The following is a 16946-nucleotide window of genomic DNA, read 5'->3' as shown; positions in this document are numbered from 1 at the left end:
ATTCCATCTACATTGGGTCTTTTTTACAGTCAGTTTTGTAACATTTTCACACTGCGGTTCTGTGCGGCGATTGGTCCTCTTTCTATGTTGATGATCGCACGCTTTAAAAGGCGTGAGCTAGTTGTTACGGTTCTTGCAGGATTTCTACCGGTTTGATGTCGGATGCAGACTGCACGCCAAGTTGCTCTCAAGTATGTTGGGGTCCGCTTTGAGGTTTGCTTTTTGGCTTTTGATGTCCCTGCCATTTCTCTGCCACGAGTGTATCCTCGACTGATTCCTTTGATCAGTGTCCCTCTTAATTCGTCTTTAGCCTATTAATGAGGCGGGTTCTCCCAACTGCTTGTCAACATTCTTTTGTTTGATGGTTCTTTGAGCCAACAGGGATTTCTGTAATTTTCGATTTTGGGCCGATATCTGGGTCTCCTCACTTTTGCTACAGCATTAACTCCGGGTCATTCATAATGTTATGAGTTATGTCCTTTTGCGGGAACAAAATGTTTTCCCTGTTACTGTTAAACATTAATATATGGTTTTCAACTTCGTTTTTCGATTTCGCTTACACGGATTGTAATTCCTTGCGCGTGTGAGATTTGTTCCCCTTTATTCATGGAAATGTTATTTGCAATTCTCTTTCTTATGTGACTTCACGCTTAAGGAATCTTTCTGGGACGAATTATTTTCACGTTAATTGCATATATGTTTTTCTTGATATATTAAGGACTCTCTCCCTGCCATTCGAGCGTATCTGTAGGAATTGTGTTCTCATTTATTTTTGTTTTCTTTTGTTTTCAGTAAATTTATTATGGTAAACTTGGATGTTGCATTGAGCCTTCCCTATGTTTGAATTCCGCTCCGCTGGCCTCTGTCTTTGATGTCCCTAATTGACAACTTGATATTTAGTGTATGAGACTCGAAGTTACAGGTATGAGTCTTCTGGTCTACCTTGTGCTTTTCCTAATTGTTGGATTGATTAACAGTCCATTTCAATCTATGCATATTTTTTCTATTTCTTCTTAGCTCTTGGACCCTCTTGTTAATTAAAAATAAATGTTTCACGCTGGATACAAGGAGGAGTCCCATGCTGAACAGCTTTTTAAAGGTTTTCCTTTTTGGTCTTTTAGTTTTTTTGATAATTCACGTTTTCATGTCATTAGTCACACTCGGTCTCATTGTCTGGATGATGGCTTTTTCTTTTCTTTCTAATCTGTTTTTAATCTTCTCTGATTAGTTCACCTATTCTACTGTTTTCGAGCACATATCTTTGGTGTTTCTTGAGGTCTGACTAGGTCAGTTTTGTATTATTCTTTATCAATACCATGTACATGTTTTTATCTGTCTAGAATGTGTGTTCAGTGGCTGCTTTCCACTCCTGAAGCTTCTAGTCCTGATGATGACCCTATAAACCACCGGGGGTTGAAACGCCGTCGACGCTTCCAACATGGCCTAAATCACTGAGGACATTAATGTTTTGATTATATTCTGAATTGATTGTTGTAGAAGTATTTTCCTCTGCCATTGTGTTTTTTGATTTTTTTACATGTTTTGTGTTTTACATTGTGTAGGAGTGTAATTGGTTTAATGTGTTTTGTTTATGATTACATTTATTTATACATTGTACATGTTTTTCTTTGATATCCTGTTCCTTTCAGGCCTCTCTTTATCTGTTTCTTTTCTTTCATTTTTCTTGTATGTCTGATGTACCTTTATGGGTATTCAAGTACGGTGTGGATGAGTATTGCTCAAGAGCCACTGTTTGGACAATTGCTAAGGTTTAGTAGAGGCACATTTACTGAATATTCTAGTCCATCAGGAGCCCTTCTCAGATTTATTGATATGGTTCTTATGGATGCACCTCATGCGTATCGATGTAAGCCACTCGTATGCATCTTTATATGGTTTTTCAGAGGTAGAACTCTTATTTACGTTCTTTGATTAGTAATATGCCACACTGTTGGTTATTTGGTCTATTGTCTACAAGAATGGCCTGTGCACGTGTATGGTTATTTGGTGATATTCTCTTGTTTGTCTCTGTGGTCTGTCAGAGGTACCGCTCTTGTAATGTTCATATGGTCAACTTCAGTTATCAAGTGTATGGTATCATTGCTAGATGTACTGCCATTGTGTACGTTCACGTGACTAGCTAGTTCTGCTTTTGAGGATGCTCATATGGCACCGCTCAGGCCGTTTTGTGGTTTCACAGTTAGGGAAGGCGTTTCTTACTGTTGGGTAATATGTCTGTTGTTATTAAAATGCATGTCCTTTCATTTAACATCTAGGCGTAAAAAGTGCTATAAAATGTTTTGCAACTAATGCATGAAAAAACTTTTGCAAATGTGCAGGCAGTCCAATTCAGAATGTGGTTATTTGTTAAAATACAGTTTACATGCTATTTGTGATATGTCCTCATTAGAAAAAATATATACCATCTGGTCTGAAGAGAATATATCTTTTATTTTTAATTTTTTACAAGAAGCAATTGTAATTAAACGTCTGTTTAAAAAAATAAATATGTTTTTGCACTTCAGGCTCTTCTAGGCTAGTAGGGGGAACAACAAAGTATATGTATTTATTTTCAGGTAGACACCTCTCTTTGTAGAGTTGGCTGCAGGGAAGGATTTCGTCTTCATTTCAGGGACCAAGCAGAGCCATATGTTTGTAATTTCTTAGATGACTCCACTGACAAGAAGATGAGCTTCTTGCTGACACGGCTGATATTTCGACACAGCCGTGGAAAATTCTCAGTGTAGCACCACCATTGCATACAAGACAAGCTGCTGTAAATGTAAAAACACATCCTATAAGAGGGTCTTTTTAATGATACTTGTACATGATGCAGGGCAACTATTATCTGCAGGGAAAGCTAATCCTATTGTACACTAGTCTACTGAAAGCAGCATTTTAACAAGGCCTCACAAATGTTACAGTCTCCACACAGGACAATCTGCATTTTAAGAAATTGGTTGCTGCTGTCATTGTTTTGAGGATTTGCATGGCTGCCATGAAGGGAAGGCCCTAAACAGGTGCCGCTTACGTTTTCTCTGTTAGACTTCTGCACTTGGGGATTTGGATCAAAAATGAGTTGAGATTGCTGTGCCTTTATAATCCTCTGCAGACCTTGTTTGTGATGGCGAATGATCCCATTTCATGACGTTGAGATTATTATTATTTTAAAGGCTCGATGTGGAACCATGGATAGCGAGCACCTGGGCGAAAGTGACACCGCGTATACAGGTTTTTGCAGTTTCATCGCAGGGATTGAATGTGACCAAGAACAATTCACTTACAAGGGCTTTGACCAGCGGAAAAGCAATTGACTGTCAAGAGAAGGACATTATTTGCAGAATAGCTAAATTAAACATGCAACAATGTTTCTGTTATTCTTGATGGGATTTCCTTGTACTTCCACGAAAAAAATAATGGCATCAAAATAGTAATATTAATAATAATTATTTTATGCTTAAGTATGAAATAATGATTACGTATTTTTATTTCTGCTAGGTAAAGCTGGGCAGTGCCATAGGTGGACCATATCTTGGAGTTCATCTCCGCCGGAAAGATTTTATCTGGGGACACCGGACAGATGTCCCCAGCCTGCAGGGAGCCGCTAAGACAATTAAAGCGCTCTTGGAAAAGCACAATCTGAAGAAAGTATTTGTAGCGACTGATGCTGACTCGGATGGTATGTTGGAATAGATTGTCCGCTGTAACTCGCATACATAATGTGATCAATAACACAGCTACAATAACCTGGAAACATGGAATCCTGTGTGTTTTGTGGCTCTTGCATCTGTAAAATGCCTTAGTGTCTCATGTATGTAGGGTATGCATGCTTTCAGTTTTTTTCTTCATTGTTGGTCCTGCTTCTACCTGTGATTTACCTCTTTTAAGCTAGTGCTGCAGGTGTTTACTACTGCAAAGCAAACTTGTATGTTGAGAGAGTGGGTGTCTGTGTGTATCTTTGCAGAAAGTAATGGATTGCAGGCTTATTTGCAAACAGAGGAGAAGGGGGTGCTGTCAAATATTCTTAAGCGTGTATTTAATTTCCCAAGTATAGCCACATCACATTAACAGGTACCCTGGTGCACCTTTTGTAGATCTTCTCGTGATTAACTAGGTATTTTCTGCTTTTGCGCAGCGTGGAGGGAGGGGTATTGCAAGCTTAACTTGTGGGATTAAGTTAGTCATATAATATCTTTTTGCGGAGCTTACATGAACAACTTCAAGGGGCCCCCACCTAGGATGAAGGTCTTTTTTTAATTTAAAAAACAAATCATGGTGAAGAGAAGGCAGATCTAACATCTGGTGTCACTTACCGGTATTGGTTGTGTCAGCTGCCTTGTCATTTATAAACCGTGCTGGCTTGTCTTAAAATCTATGAATAAATGTTGCTGAACACAAGTGGGGCTCTAAAAAAGCACGGGTCTGAGGAATAAGGCCTTCCCTGCTCTCATCTTCTGACTGCCTTGGGATGAGTGTGTTGTTTAACCTTGCACTGATGTTGCTATGTGCAAGCCAGGTTAATTATTCCATTTTACTTTTCAAGTGTGTTATAATCGAGTGAAGCACAGCATACATTTTTTTAACGCCCTTTATAGTGTGCTCCATCCAAGTGGTCGCCTGCATGACTACTAATATGTTGTACCCGCAGAGGCCGCTTTCCAGCCCATCTTTGACTACTAAATCGAATAGAGCAAAACGACTCGTTTTCAGATGTATGTACTTTATATGTTTCTGACTTGCAGACGTGGAACAGCTGAAGAAACTGCTGCCAGAGATGGTGCGCTTTGAACCCACATGGGAGGAGCTGGAATTGTACAAGGATGGCGGAGTTGCAATAATCGATCAGTGGATTTGCGCCCATGCCAGGTACACCCACTTAATTTTTCAAGGCTTTGTTTAGGGTCTTCGCCAATGCAAAGGCAGCGAATCTGGATTTGCTTTTATGTCCTCTAGCCCATCCACAATTCCAGAATAGCTCAAAGTGTAACTTCCGGTGGTGAAAATATTTCATACACCAGTCATTCGCTCTCAGCACATTCTATTGGCTCCCGAGAGCCTACTTTATCTACTTTCTAAAATTCATCCTGTGAAATATTCCCATCGTCAAAGGAGTTAACTGACTACAACCTGCTCAAATAGATCTCTCCTTGTCCTGTGTGGACTCCCAGGCAAACCACGCAACCAGTCCCTCAATCTTGCATAGTGCTCGAGACCCAGTTGCTGGGGAGACTGCTGTTGCCATAATGGTACTCCATGCTGTACGCAGACATGGACTCTCACTGAGTAGCCTGTTTAGCACGTAAACTGCAGACTGGCAGAAAACCAGATCTAAAATGGCACCCCCATACAGCTATGCACAGTATCGTCAGCTGTAACATGCTACTCCAAGCTTGCACCCTCTTCCTGGAAAATATTTGAATACGCACAGCTTGTTGTCCCCATCTGCAGGGAACCATGCTTAGTCACATATAATTGCTAATTATTTTAACTACCACAAACCAGAAGCAGTATCTGGGGAAAAACACAATTTGAAAAATGAAACTAGCTTTTTTAAAAACCTTTATTGAAGCATCGGGTCTCGGAGTCTTTACCTCCAAGGGGTAAATAAAGATTTTGCATTCCAACAATAATCAGTTATTATTATTGCATGTAACCACACTCTTCATAAGACTCTCTTGATGGTGGTTAAATCCATAATCTGGTTGCCCCATAATTTATCACTAAGCATAAGAAGTAATGGGGGGTTGGGGTGGGTTGAAAGCGGCAATGAAAGAGTCTGAATGCAGGCATTTTCTCGGATTATTAGACTTGCTGTTAACTGTTCCGTATTCTTTGTTTTTTGAAGTACTAGAATAAAGTTGTATTTAATATCGTCCAATACTCTGCATTTTTTACAGTGCATGCAATTCCTTCATATAATAATGTAATAGTTATAGTTAGGTGTGCGTTTCCATAGGAAATGGCTTTTTTTGGTTTGGTAATAATTTTGGCACCATTTGAGGAATCTTCACGAAACTTTCCAAAAAGTGCTATTTTGGAGACTTGGGGCCTAATTTTGAGTTTGGCAGTCCGATGGACTGACAAACCCACAGTGGCGGTGCGGGCACTGTCCTACAGGTGGTCCGATGCCCTAATACGAGTTTTGCGTTCAGACTTCCAAAGGACCGCTGCAACTGCATGGGATTCATGATCCCTCAGCGGTGTTGCAGTGGTGTGGTGTGAGGCCGCAATATGCTGGTGGTGCAGCTGCGGCACTGACAAACATATTACGAGTTTCCTCACATCACTCATCCTGCCCTGAAAAGGGTGGCGGTGAGGAAACTAAGGGAGCCCTACAGGGCCAGGGGATGCATGCAGGGGGTACATGCTATGCCCCCCTGTATGCATGCACTCACACTTCTGCACAGCATGGACTGCACAGTCCATGCCGTGCAGGAACGCTCTTTGGCGCTCCCATTGCGGATATGAGCCTTAGAAATGTACGGCCAAAGCACCGCCTGCAAGGCCAAGATCTGGTGGGTGGTGTGCAGACAGGTTTGGCGGTATCGCAGTGGGGCTCTGGCAAGTTTTAATCAGGCCCTTATTTTCTTCATGGAAAGTTTCAGGGGATCCATCAAGCAGGGACTGACAAAAAGTGGGGAGTCCCAAAATGCTAAATCCCCATGCAATTTCCATAGGGATTTTTGAAAAGGGCTGCAGCCACAAAGGCCGAACTGAATTAAACTAAGTTTAGAAGTGAGCTAAATCTTGGTCCAGAAAGCGAGCCCCACCTTAAAAGAATAAATAAAACAAGAGCATCTTGATTGGTCGAGAGGGCTTTTTTGGGGACTTTTTCCCATTGGCTGACTGCTACATGAACAGAAATGTTGTCCCCTGTCCTGAAAATGTTTTACAAACAACATATAAGTGGGTAGGGTAGAGATACCCTGCCCTCTAGCGCTTTTGGGCGGGGATGAGGGGGTCGGGAGGATTCCTTGAGGGAAAGGGCCACATTTTTTTTTTGCTGCAATCCCGCAGTACTCCAGTAGTATCGCAGGTAAAAAAAATAGCAGCTGCCATTTTAAAAATAAATAAACTTGACCCCTGGTGTGGTCTATTATTTGGGGAGAGGGTTGTTCATGAGGACCCCCTCCCCAAGCCGATTACGGCCCCTGGGATCCCATTCCCTGGGCCGAATATCAAATAAACAGGAGGTAGGCAAAAGAACAATGGATTTAATAAAGATCTTTTGACTGGGGGCGAATGTTTGCATTGTCAGCATTCCGTCCATTATTTGTTTGCTGTAACACTTTTCGCCGTAAGTGGGATGGGTATGCTCAGGCGTGGGTCCCTTGCTCACTGTGCCACTGGATTCAAGCTAGCCTGGCTGAAGAAGGGTGACATAATCCGAAACCGGTCTCAGGATGCTTGTTTGCAGTCCAGGGAGGACCTGGCCTGGCAGTTCGGTCTGGACTGTTCCCATGGGGCACAGGGTCAAGACTGATTTGCATATGGCTGGGTCCAAACTGGGGTGGCGTAGTGGGCAAAAGAACAATGGATTTAACCCAGATCTTTTGACTGAGGGAGGATGTTTGCATTGTCAGCATTCATTCCATCATTTGTTTGCTGTGACAAAAGAATGGCACACCTGATGCCATTTCGAGTGAATCAATTGATAGAACTTAAAACATTTAATTTCGTAAGGAACAAAATGAGAGGGGTCATTTTGTCATAGAAATTATGGTTAGTGCTGTAGAAAGAAAAAGTAGGACACTTTTTAAGTGAGTTCTCAAATATCATTCTCTTCTATTTCATTCAAACATTCTGACGTGCATTTACTCCCACCTGCACGTGGGCGGATTCACAAGGGAGGTTTGCAGTTCTAGAAGCTAGTTGGGAAGGGAGACCGCTTACTGTGGTCTCTGCATATCTTTCCTCTGCATTGGGTAAGGAGGTGTTTGCTGAAAGTTTTGTTGGATCTCCCCGCGGGCACGCTCATACCACGGGGGAGGGAGATTTTAATATGACTATTTATTTATTTAGAAGCTTATAGTGTGCACAGCTACCCCCGACGGGGGTGTCCTGGTGATTGGACAGCCGAAGAATGGGAGTACACCTAGTAGGTTTAAGCGCTCGAGAAGAGCTAAGTCTTAAGGTTACAGCGGAAGGTAGATTCAGAATTGGTCAGCCGCAGAGGCAAGCTGTTCCAAGTTTTGGCAGGAAACACCGCAAAGGCCCTGCCGCCTATTCTAGCGTGGCGAAAACAGGGGGTGACAAGGAGGCGCAGATGATTTGATCTAAGAGCGCAGTTAGACGGTGCATGCTTAAGCCGAGCTCCAAGATAGGGCGGCCCCGTACCCTGCAGTGATCTAAAAAGCAGAACCATTGATTTGATTCGGATGCGCTTGGCCACTGGAAGCCAGTGAAGCTTCTTCAGGTATGGGGAGATCGAGTGGCGATAAGGAATATTATATATCAGCCTAGAAACCGCACTCTGAAAGGTCTGTAAGTGTCTGATCAGGTACGCAGGGGCCCCTGCATACAGACTATTTGTGTAGTCCAGATGTGAGGTGATCAGTGTGTGAACAATGGTCCTGCGGGAGTCCTTTGGGAGAAAGGGAGAGAGTTGAAAGCACGCCGAGATCAACGCCTTACTCAAGAAACCCAAGGCGGACCCCAAGGACCTCAAGAACTTCTGGCCCATCTCCCTGCTCCCGTTCCCGGCAAAGGTCATCGAGAAGACCGTCAACTAACAACTGACCCGCTACCTCGAGGAGAACAACATCCTGGACCCTTCCCAGTCCGGGTTCCGCAGCAACCACAGCACCGAGACTGCCCTCATCGCCGCCACTGTTGACATCAAGTGCCTGCTGGACAACTGAGAAACGGCGGCCCTCATCCTCCTGGACCTGTCAGCCGCCTTCGACACGGTCTGTCACCACACACTACGAACACACCTCCACAACGCTGGGATCCAAGAGAAGGCCCTGGACTGGACCACCTCCTTTCTCTCCGGCAGAACACCGAGCGTCCGCCTTCCCCCCTTCCTCTCCGAAGCCACCGAGATCATCTGAGCATACCCCAGGGCTCATCCCTCAGCCCAACCCTGTTTAACATCTACATGGCACCGCTCACCCACGTCGCCCGTCGGCACGACCTCAACATCCTCTCCTACGCCGATGACACCCAGCTGATACTCTCCCTCACCAAGGACCCCCACACCGCCAAAACCAACCTTCACGAAGGAATGAAGGCAGTTGCTGAATGGATGAGGAACAGCCGACTGAAGCTGAACTCGGACAAGACGGAGGTCCTCATCCTCGGATCCAACCCTCCGGCCTGGAACGACTCCTGGTGGCCGACCGTACTGGGAACCGCTCCCAACACCCACCGACCATGCACGCAACCTAGGGGTCATCCTCGACTCCACCCTCTCCATGACTAAACAGGTCAACGCCGTCTCCTCCTCCTGTTTCAACACCCTCCGCATGCTCCCTAGGATCTACAAGTGGATCTCCACTGAAACGAGAAGAACAGTCACCCAGGCCCTTGTCAGCAGCAGGTTGGACTATGGAAACGCCCTCTACACAGGAACCTCGGCCAAACTCCTGAGACGGCCCCAACGCATCCAGAACGCCTGATCCTCGACATCCCTCGCCGCAGCCACATCACACCCCATCTGAGAGACCTGCACTGGCTCCGGGTCAACAAGAGAACAACCTTCAAGCTCCTCGCACACGAGGCACTCCACAACACCAGACCAACGTACCTCAACAGACGACTCAGCTTCTACACCCCCACCTCCAGCTCCGTTCCGCCGACCTCGCCCTCGCTACAGTCCCCTGCTTCCGAAGAGCGACCTCAGGCGGCAGATCGATCTCCCACCTCGCCGCCAAGACCTGGAACACCCTCCCCATCCACCTATGGCAGACCCAAGACCTGCTGACCTTCAGAAAACTCCTCAAGACCTGGCTTTTCGAGCAGTAGCAGCATTCCCCACCCCAGCGCCTTGACACCCTCACGGGTTAGTAGTGCGCTTTACAAATGATATAATTGATTGATTGAAAGGAGAGCATTTTTCGGATCAAGTGGAGTTTTCCAAAGAAGGCTGCAGAAACTTGATCAATTTGATTTTTACATGAAAGTTCGTTATTGAACCAAAATCCCTGGTTCCTGGCTGACGTCACTGTTTCCGGAGGGAGGTTCAATTCTGATGGCCACCAGAGAGGAGGAGGGGGAGGGCTAGTTTGATTGAAGAGTAGCACCTCCGTTTTATCCGAATTGAGCTTGAGGGTATTAAGGTCCATCCAGGAAGAGATGTTGAGCAAGCAACGTCTAAAATTGGAGAAGGTAGCTTTGGAGTGGCCCCTGAATGAAAACACTATTTGGGTGTCGTCAGCGTAGGAGATTACTCTAACTCCACAGGATTCTACTAGAGGGCTAAGTGCGAAACCTTAAGGGACACCGCAGTTCAGAGGTTTCTCCTCAGACACAAAAGGCTGAAGGAAGACTTTTTGAGTGCGGTTATTTAAAAAATGATCTGATCCAGGATAGAGGGGAGCCCTGGATCCCGAGGCCGAGTAGTCTCTAAATCAAAATATCATGAGAGACCGTATCGAATGCCGTGGACAAGTCGAGGAGTACTAACATTTGCCAATCGCCTATGTCCACGCATTCACAGATAGTTTCCGACAACTCCAGCAGAGCAGTCTCCGTTCTATTTCCGGATTTGAACCCGGATTGAGAGTCATGTAGAAGGCAGCTGGATTCAAGATAGGTGGCTAATTGCTCCTGGACTATTTTTCATGGACTCTGGCAGGTTTTGGTAGGAGGAAGATGGGGCGATAGTTTTTAAAAACCGAGGGGTCAGCATCAGGTTTTTTCAGGATAGGTATCTGCATGGCCTGTTTCCAGGAAAAGGGGAAGATTCCAAACTGTAATGAGGAGTTCCATATGTAGTTTGTGGGCGAAATGATAAGGGGGGTAACTGAGCTAAAAAGTGAAGCCGGGCAAAGGTCCTTAGGAGAGCCCGATTTACAGGCAAGCCATTTTCGAAGAGCAAACTCAGTGGGGATAGGGGCGAAGGAGGTTAATGAGTCATGATTAGAAACCCCAGTGTTTTGTGCCGGGTGTTTCTGGGTGGGGCAGAACATGGTGAAGATGTCCCGAATTTTATATTAGAAAAAATCTAATAGGCCATTGCAGAGTTCCTTGTGTAGGGGGAATCATACTGGACAGGACGGCAGGCTTAGTAAAATCTTTGACAATTTTGAAGAGGGTTTTGGAAGAATTACTGGCAGTTTATCTTCTTAACATAGTAATCCTTCATTTCAGCGCGCATTAGTCTATGAAAGTTCTTTATTGAGGCTCTATAGATTGCTTTGGCCTCGGTATTGTAAGTGAGTCTCCCGCTTCGCTCCAGTTTTTTGCACCAGCTTTTTTCGGCACGTAGCGCGGGGGTGAACAATGGGGCGGAGGGTTTTAGTCTGGTGGATACTAAGGGTTGAATAGGAGCAACCTTATCGAGTGCAGAGGAGAGCAAGTCATTGAAGCTAGAAACATCAAGACTATGGACGAGCATACTGACAGATATCCTCCGCGTCCCCTGACACGTCCAAATACTCCCATGATCGATTTTGCGTGAGCCATGGGCCTAGTAGACATATGGCGCACCCTGCTCCCGAACTTGACTTACTACACCTATTACTCCAACGCCCACAAAAGCATGTCCCGCATTGACTATTTCCCCACTCATGTTGCTGATGTCGGACATTTTAGACACGCACGTGGTCTGCCGAGGGGCATTTCGGACCATTCTCCAATGTGGATTGAGCTTGCATATCACAATACAAGACACCACAACACAATTGTCCTTCACCCCTGGTTATTTAAAATTCCAGACATCAAAGCGATCCTTATCACTCGGACAGACCATTATTTTAATGAGAACGTCGGATCGGTAGACTCAACACAGATATTATGGGAAGCTTTCAAGGCAGTGCTTAAAGGGCAAGACCTAGAGCTTAAAACAGGATTTATCAGGCAACACAACCAGCAACTTTCTCAGCTGGAGACTGAACTCCAGCGCATTGAGGCACAGTATGCTTCCTTGCCCAGTGAGAACACGGCACATCAGTTAACTGTGACACAGCTAGAATACAAAACCCTGGCGAGGGAAAAGACAAGGGCCAGATTACTCCGGTCGCAGCACAAGGTTTATGAAATGGGTGATAGAGCAGGGAAAATTATGGCATGGCTGGAGCGTAGGGAGCGGGGGGCACTGTTGGATTTCCCAACTGACCGTCGACGGGGCGTGAAGCGTCTCAGATTCGCAGGACATCGCAGATACATTCGCAGACACCTAGAAAATGCCTATACCCACTCCACTCGGTATACAGCAGAGGATTCCAGGCAGCTGCTGGCTGACTTGCGCCGACTCACCCTATTGGAGGAGGATCAAGATTTTATGGACGAAGATCTGAACAATGATATTTGCAAGGCCTTTTATAGTATCCAGTCAGGGAAGGCAATGGAGCCTAATGGGTTCCCTATAGTCCGTAGCCCGACGGGTCACGCCCCACCTGAAAAACATGTATAATGAGAGCCTTGCAAAAAGGATTCTGCCAGAGGACCGGCGGCTGGCCTCTATTGTTGTAATTCGGAAACCAGGAACGCCAGCTGACAGTTGCTGTTCTTACCGACCAATCTCATTAATTAACGTTGAGGCAAAAGCACTTGCAAAGCTCCTGGCTTCTCGCTTCGTGTCAATAATTTGTTGGTCCATGCGGACCAATCCGGATTTATACCAGAGCGGAACTCGGCCCTAAACATTTGCTGTGTTAAAATGTACTTGGGCGCCGAATCTTTAGTGAAGAAGTTGCAGTGGCCCACGGTTTCTGGGATGGATCAGACTTCTCTTTACGGACTTGAGGGGCCAGGCGAAAGTCAATATCCGCACTTCTAGAGTGTTCCCGTTGGGTAGAGGTACCCGGCAGGGTTGGCCCCTATCCCCCCTGATCTTCTCCTTAGTTCTTGAGCCATTGGCGACCGGAGTGAGAGAGGACATCTCAATCAGAGGGTTGAAGTGGGCGGAGGGACATGAAGACACAATCTCGTTGTATGCAGATGACATCCTAAGATATCTAACATCCCCATATGCCTCCATACACGCACTGTTAAACATCTTCATCAACTTTGGCAAATACTCAGGATATGCCATCAATTGGACCAAGTCGGTGCTATTTGTTCTGCGGGATCCTGTCCCCAGACTCCCTCGGGGCTTTGAGATTGAAATAGCTCTGGAAGGATTCCGGTATTTGGGCGTGTATATCACACCGGATCCCCAACTATTCTATGATAAGGATCTGGCTGTCCCCTTAAAAGGATTACGCAGTGATGTCAAATATTGGAGATCTTTGCCCCTAGCTCTGCTGGGAAGAGCTGCCCTGTTTAAAATATTGGCCCTCCAGAGATTCCTTTATATCCTTCAAAATTGCCCCTACAAAGTCCCTGCTTCATACTTTAAGAGTATTGAAGGTGAGGTTCGATTGTTGCTATGGGACTGAGGAGTTCCTCGGATGACGCTACACAATCTGACTAAAGGGTGTATGATGGTGGGATTGCTCTATCGGATATCAGACTTTTTTATTGGGCCTCACAGTTAGTGGCCATAAATCACTGGTTGTATCGTTCCCCGGTGGACCCTGCATATATGCTAGATAAATACCAGTTGGGAAAAGAAGGGTATCTAGAGGCTCTATATACTTCGAGCCGGAGAGAGAGATACGTAGGCCCTACTGTACAGACGGTCGACATTTGGCATCAGGCAAATAAATGTCTAGGTTGGACCGCAGTGTTGACCGCGGCCATGCCTTTATGGTCTACTCAAACACTTGGGCTCTTATGTTTTCAACCAGGCTTTGATATATGGGACACAATTGGTATATCTAATGTTGGCCATCTAGTAAAAAAGGGCAACATTTTCACATTTAGTGAACTACAACAGAAAAATAAATTGGCCCATGGGGAAGTATTCCGCTATGTGCCAATCTGCCATGCGCTCCTGACATCACTACCAGACCTGAAAGCCTTACGGGAATAGTCCCCACTGGAGGATTGGCTACTCTCGTAGCCCATGCCAAACAAAGCCATATCGCTAACATATTGGAAACTCTGCAATATTCTACTGGATCCCTTCCAGGCTTTGCGGGCCAGATATCAGGGAGACATAGGACACATTCAGTATGAGGACTGGCAGACAGCACTGATGTCTCGTAGGGAAGCAGCCATCACTCTCCGGTCTTGTTTAATTCAATTAAAGGTTCTTCATAGAGCATATCTCACGGGAGGGACCTTAGTAAAAATGGGAACCAGACAGAGTGCTCAATGTCTGCGGGGCTGACAACAAGAGTCAACCTTTTTCACACTATATGGGACTGTCCTCTCCTGCGTCACATATGGGAAGGGGCGACAATGCAAATGCAGGAAGCAACAGGGAAACAATGCTCACACCAGCGCTGGGGCTTCTCAACAGCTGGAACGCTACTGATCTCACAGAAATAGAACAGCAATTAGCCATGCAGGGATGCATCCTGGTTAAGAGGTCGATAGCGCTGAAATGGGGGGCAATGGAACGACCATCGTTCAGGCACTGGGCAGCAGTAATGGACAAATGCATGATTGCTGAAAAATGTATAAAGCCAGAGGGTGCCCTAAAAAATGGCTTAAGAAATGGGCAGGGTGGAACACACATAGAGGAGGTTTATGTACATCACCAACAGTTGAAATGGACATGTCAAGACGCAATAATCAGATATTCGGATTGTTAGATCACCTAACTGTATGATGCTGACTCATGATAACATTGTGATATCCTATGTACGACAACTGTATGTATTAATGCTTTGTGATGTTTGGAATTAATAAACAAACTACATTAAAAAAAAAACATTCTGACATGTAGAATAAAACGTGCCCTTTCTGCACAAGCAGCATACTGCCGGGTAACTCCCTGGTGATCAGCATCTTTACTACAGGGTTCTCATAAGCAACTAGAGTGCTATCATTCTGAATTTCTGACCGATGTGGCACATCTGAACGCCATATTGATGGAATGGAAGTGGAAAACTAATAGCATTTTCTACTGTGAATACTGCAGTAAATGAGGAAATTAAAGAGCTTTATACCAAATAAGTCTCCCAAAATGGCCACCAGAGAAAAAAGAGCCAAATGTAGCCAAAGTATAGCCCAATGACAGAAGTGTGCAACACCCATTTTTTTCCATTTTTCTTTATGCAGTTTTATAAAGCTTGTATTTAATATAATTATATATTATATATATTTTATATATATATATATAACTATAAAAAAATAAAAAGTATTGCAGTGCTTCACATTAGCATCAGTTACATTACACAAGGACACATTTATTTTGGTTTAGGCATGGGGAGACTAAGGGCCCTATTATGAGTTTGACGGTGCGGACGCAGGACCGCCTCAATGCCGCACCACTAAACTCGTGTGGTGACCGCCTGCACTATTATGACTTTCTAAGTCATTGGCGTGCTTTTCCTTTGGCATTCCTACAGTGATGCCTATAAAATAGGCACTGCAATGGGAATGTCAAAGGAAGTTCCAACACGACATGGACTGAAACTTCTGTGCATGCACACAAGTGGGCGTGAGGCACAATGGGGCCCTGCAGGCCCCCTTTCTTTCCTCACTGCCACTGTTTTCATGGAGGAAAGACCATCATGAAAACAGTGGCGGTGATAACATTCGTAATCTTCTTGGCTGAACCGCTGCACCACCACCAGGGAACAACGATTCCCAGGCGGATTCAGCGGTCTCAAGGTGGCATGATCACTACGGTCTCAAGGGAGTGGTTGCAGGACCGCCACCACGAGTCTGGCGTTTCTCGGACCACCAGACTCTTAATAGGCCCCTAAGTGATATGCCCAGAATCACAGGATGCTGAGCTGACGCCGAAACTCGAACCTCGTTCCCCAATTGCAGTCTGCAGCTCTTGCTGTAGCGCCACATCTTCTCCATTAATTGTAACATATAATCAAGTGATTAACTGAATAAAAAAAATAAAAGGTAACAAATAATTTGAAAGTGCTTTGTCACTATTTTAAAACTCAGAAAAAATGTCCTCATTTTAGTTTTTTAGAGTACTAATTATCATTTCTATGGGAATAAGACTGTAGTATCCTTGCACTATTCCCTTTTATTATAGAATGTTCTGGCTATGATGCTCTGTGGAATGTTGGCAGTCTGTGGGCTTAGGCTGGCAGTTGGCTTGGGGCTGAGCATCTTGCAGGATGTTCCTGTTGGGGTCTTTATGGTTTATACTATCTTATCTACCTAATATCAAATAAACCACTTATCTACAAAAAAAAAAGCCAAGTCACCTTCATAGCGTTTAAAGAGTGTGTGAAGCCTTTCTTTATATTGCCCAAAGAAAAAGAACATAGCGGAGACTTGAGGAATTGAAAGCATAATTTTCACATCGTCATGTTTATTTTCAATGGAAACACCAATTGTCAACTAAAACATTTTTAACTGCGTCATGCAATGTGCTCGAGATTTCAACTGTCATTTTAAATCTTGTTAATGTGCGCAACAAATACACGAAGCTTACCTTTCATCCTGAGCACTTTATGACGTTTTGGGAGTATACGTCACAGGGGTGTGGAATTTATTAAAACATCTACTTGTCCATGGGGCAGGCTGCTTATTAAACCTACTTGTCCTGTAACAAGATCCACTTGTCCCCTTTGTGCCATCTAATGCGGCAACAAATTACGCAACAATCTCATTATATAAGAGTTCTGATATAGCCTCTCTGATTATGCCAGGGTTCATACCATAGTAGTGTTTGAATACTAGCAATTCCCTTAAGCTTCTATGTTTCTGAAGGTCTACATACTGGGGCTGAAGGTAGTGGTAAGCAATAGTTCCAGGGT

The 16946-nt window shown here is 44.8% G+C and overlaps 1 protein-coding gene across 1 annotated transcript in view; it reads left to right on the top strand.

The window, feature by feature from the left end:
- The window catches only part of POFUT2 (protein O-fucosyltransferase 2), a 186212-nt gene that overhangs the window by 111842 nt on the left and 57424 nt on the right, over positions 1–16946 (top strand). Inside the window, exons 7-8 of the mRNA XM_078680558.1 lie at positions 3499–3679; positions 4743–4866. Of these exons, the coding sequence (XP_078536684.1) occupies positions 3499–3679; positions 4743–4866 (305 nt within the window). The remainder of the gene's footprint in view (positions 1–3498; positions 3680–4742; positions 4867–16946) is intronic.

The sequence above is a fragment of the Lissotriton helveticus genome, chromosome 3_1 (assembly GCF_964261635.1).
Source record: "Lissotriton helveticus chromosome 3_1, aLisHel1.1, whole genome shotgun sequence".
Taxonomy (NCBI): domain Eukaryota; kingdom Metazoa; phylum Chordata; class Amphibia; order Caudata; family Salamandridae; genus Lissotriton; species Lissotriton helveticus.
The sequence above is the reverse complement of the archived record's forward strand: the minus strand, read 5'-3'. Positions and strand labels throughout refer to the sequence as shown.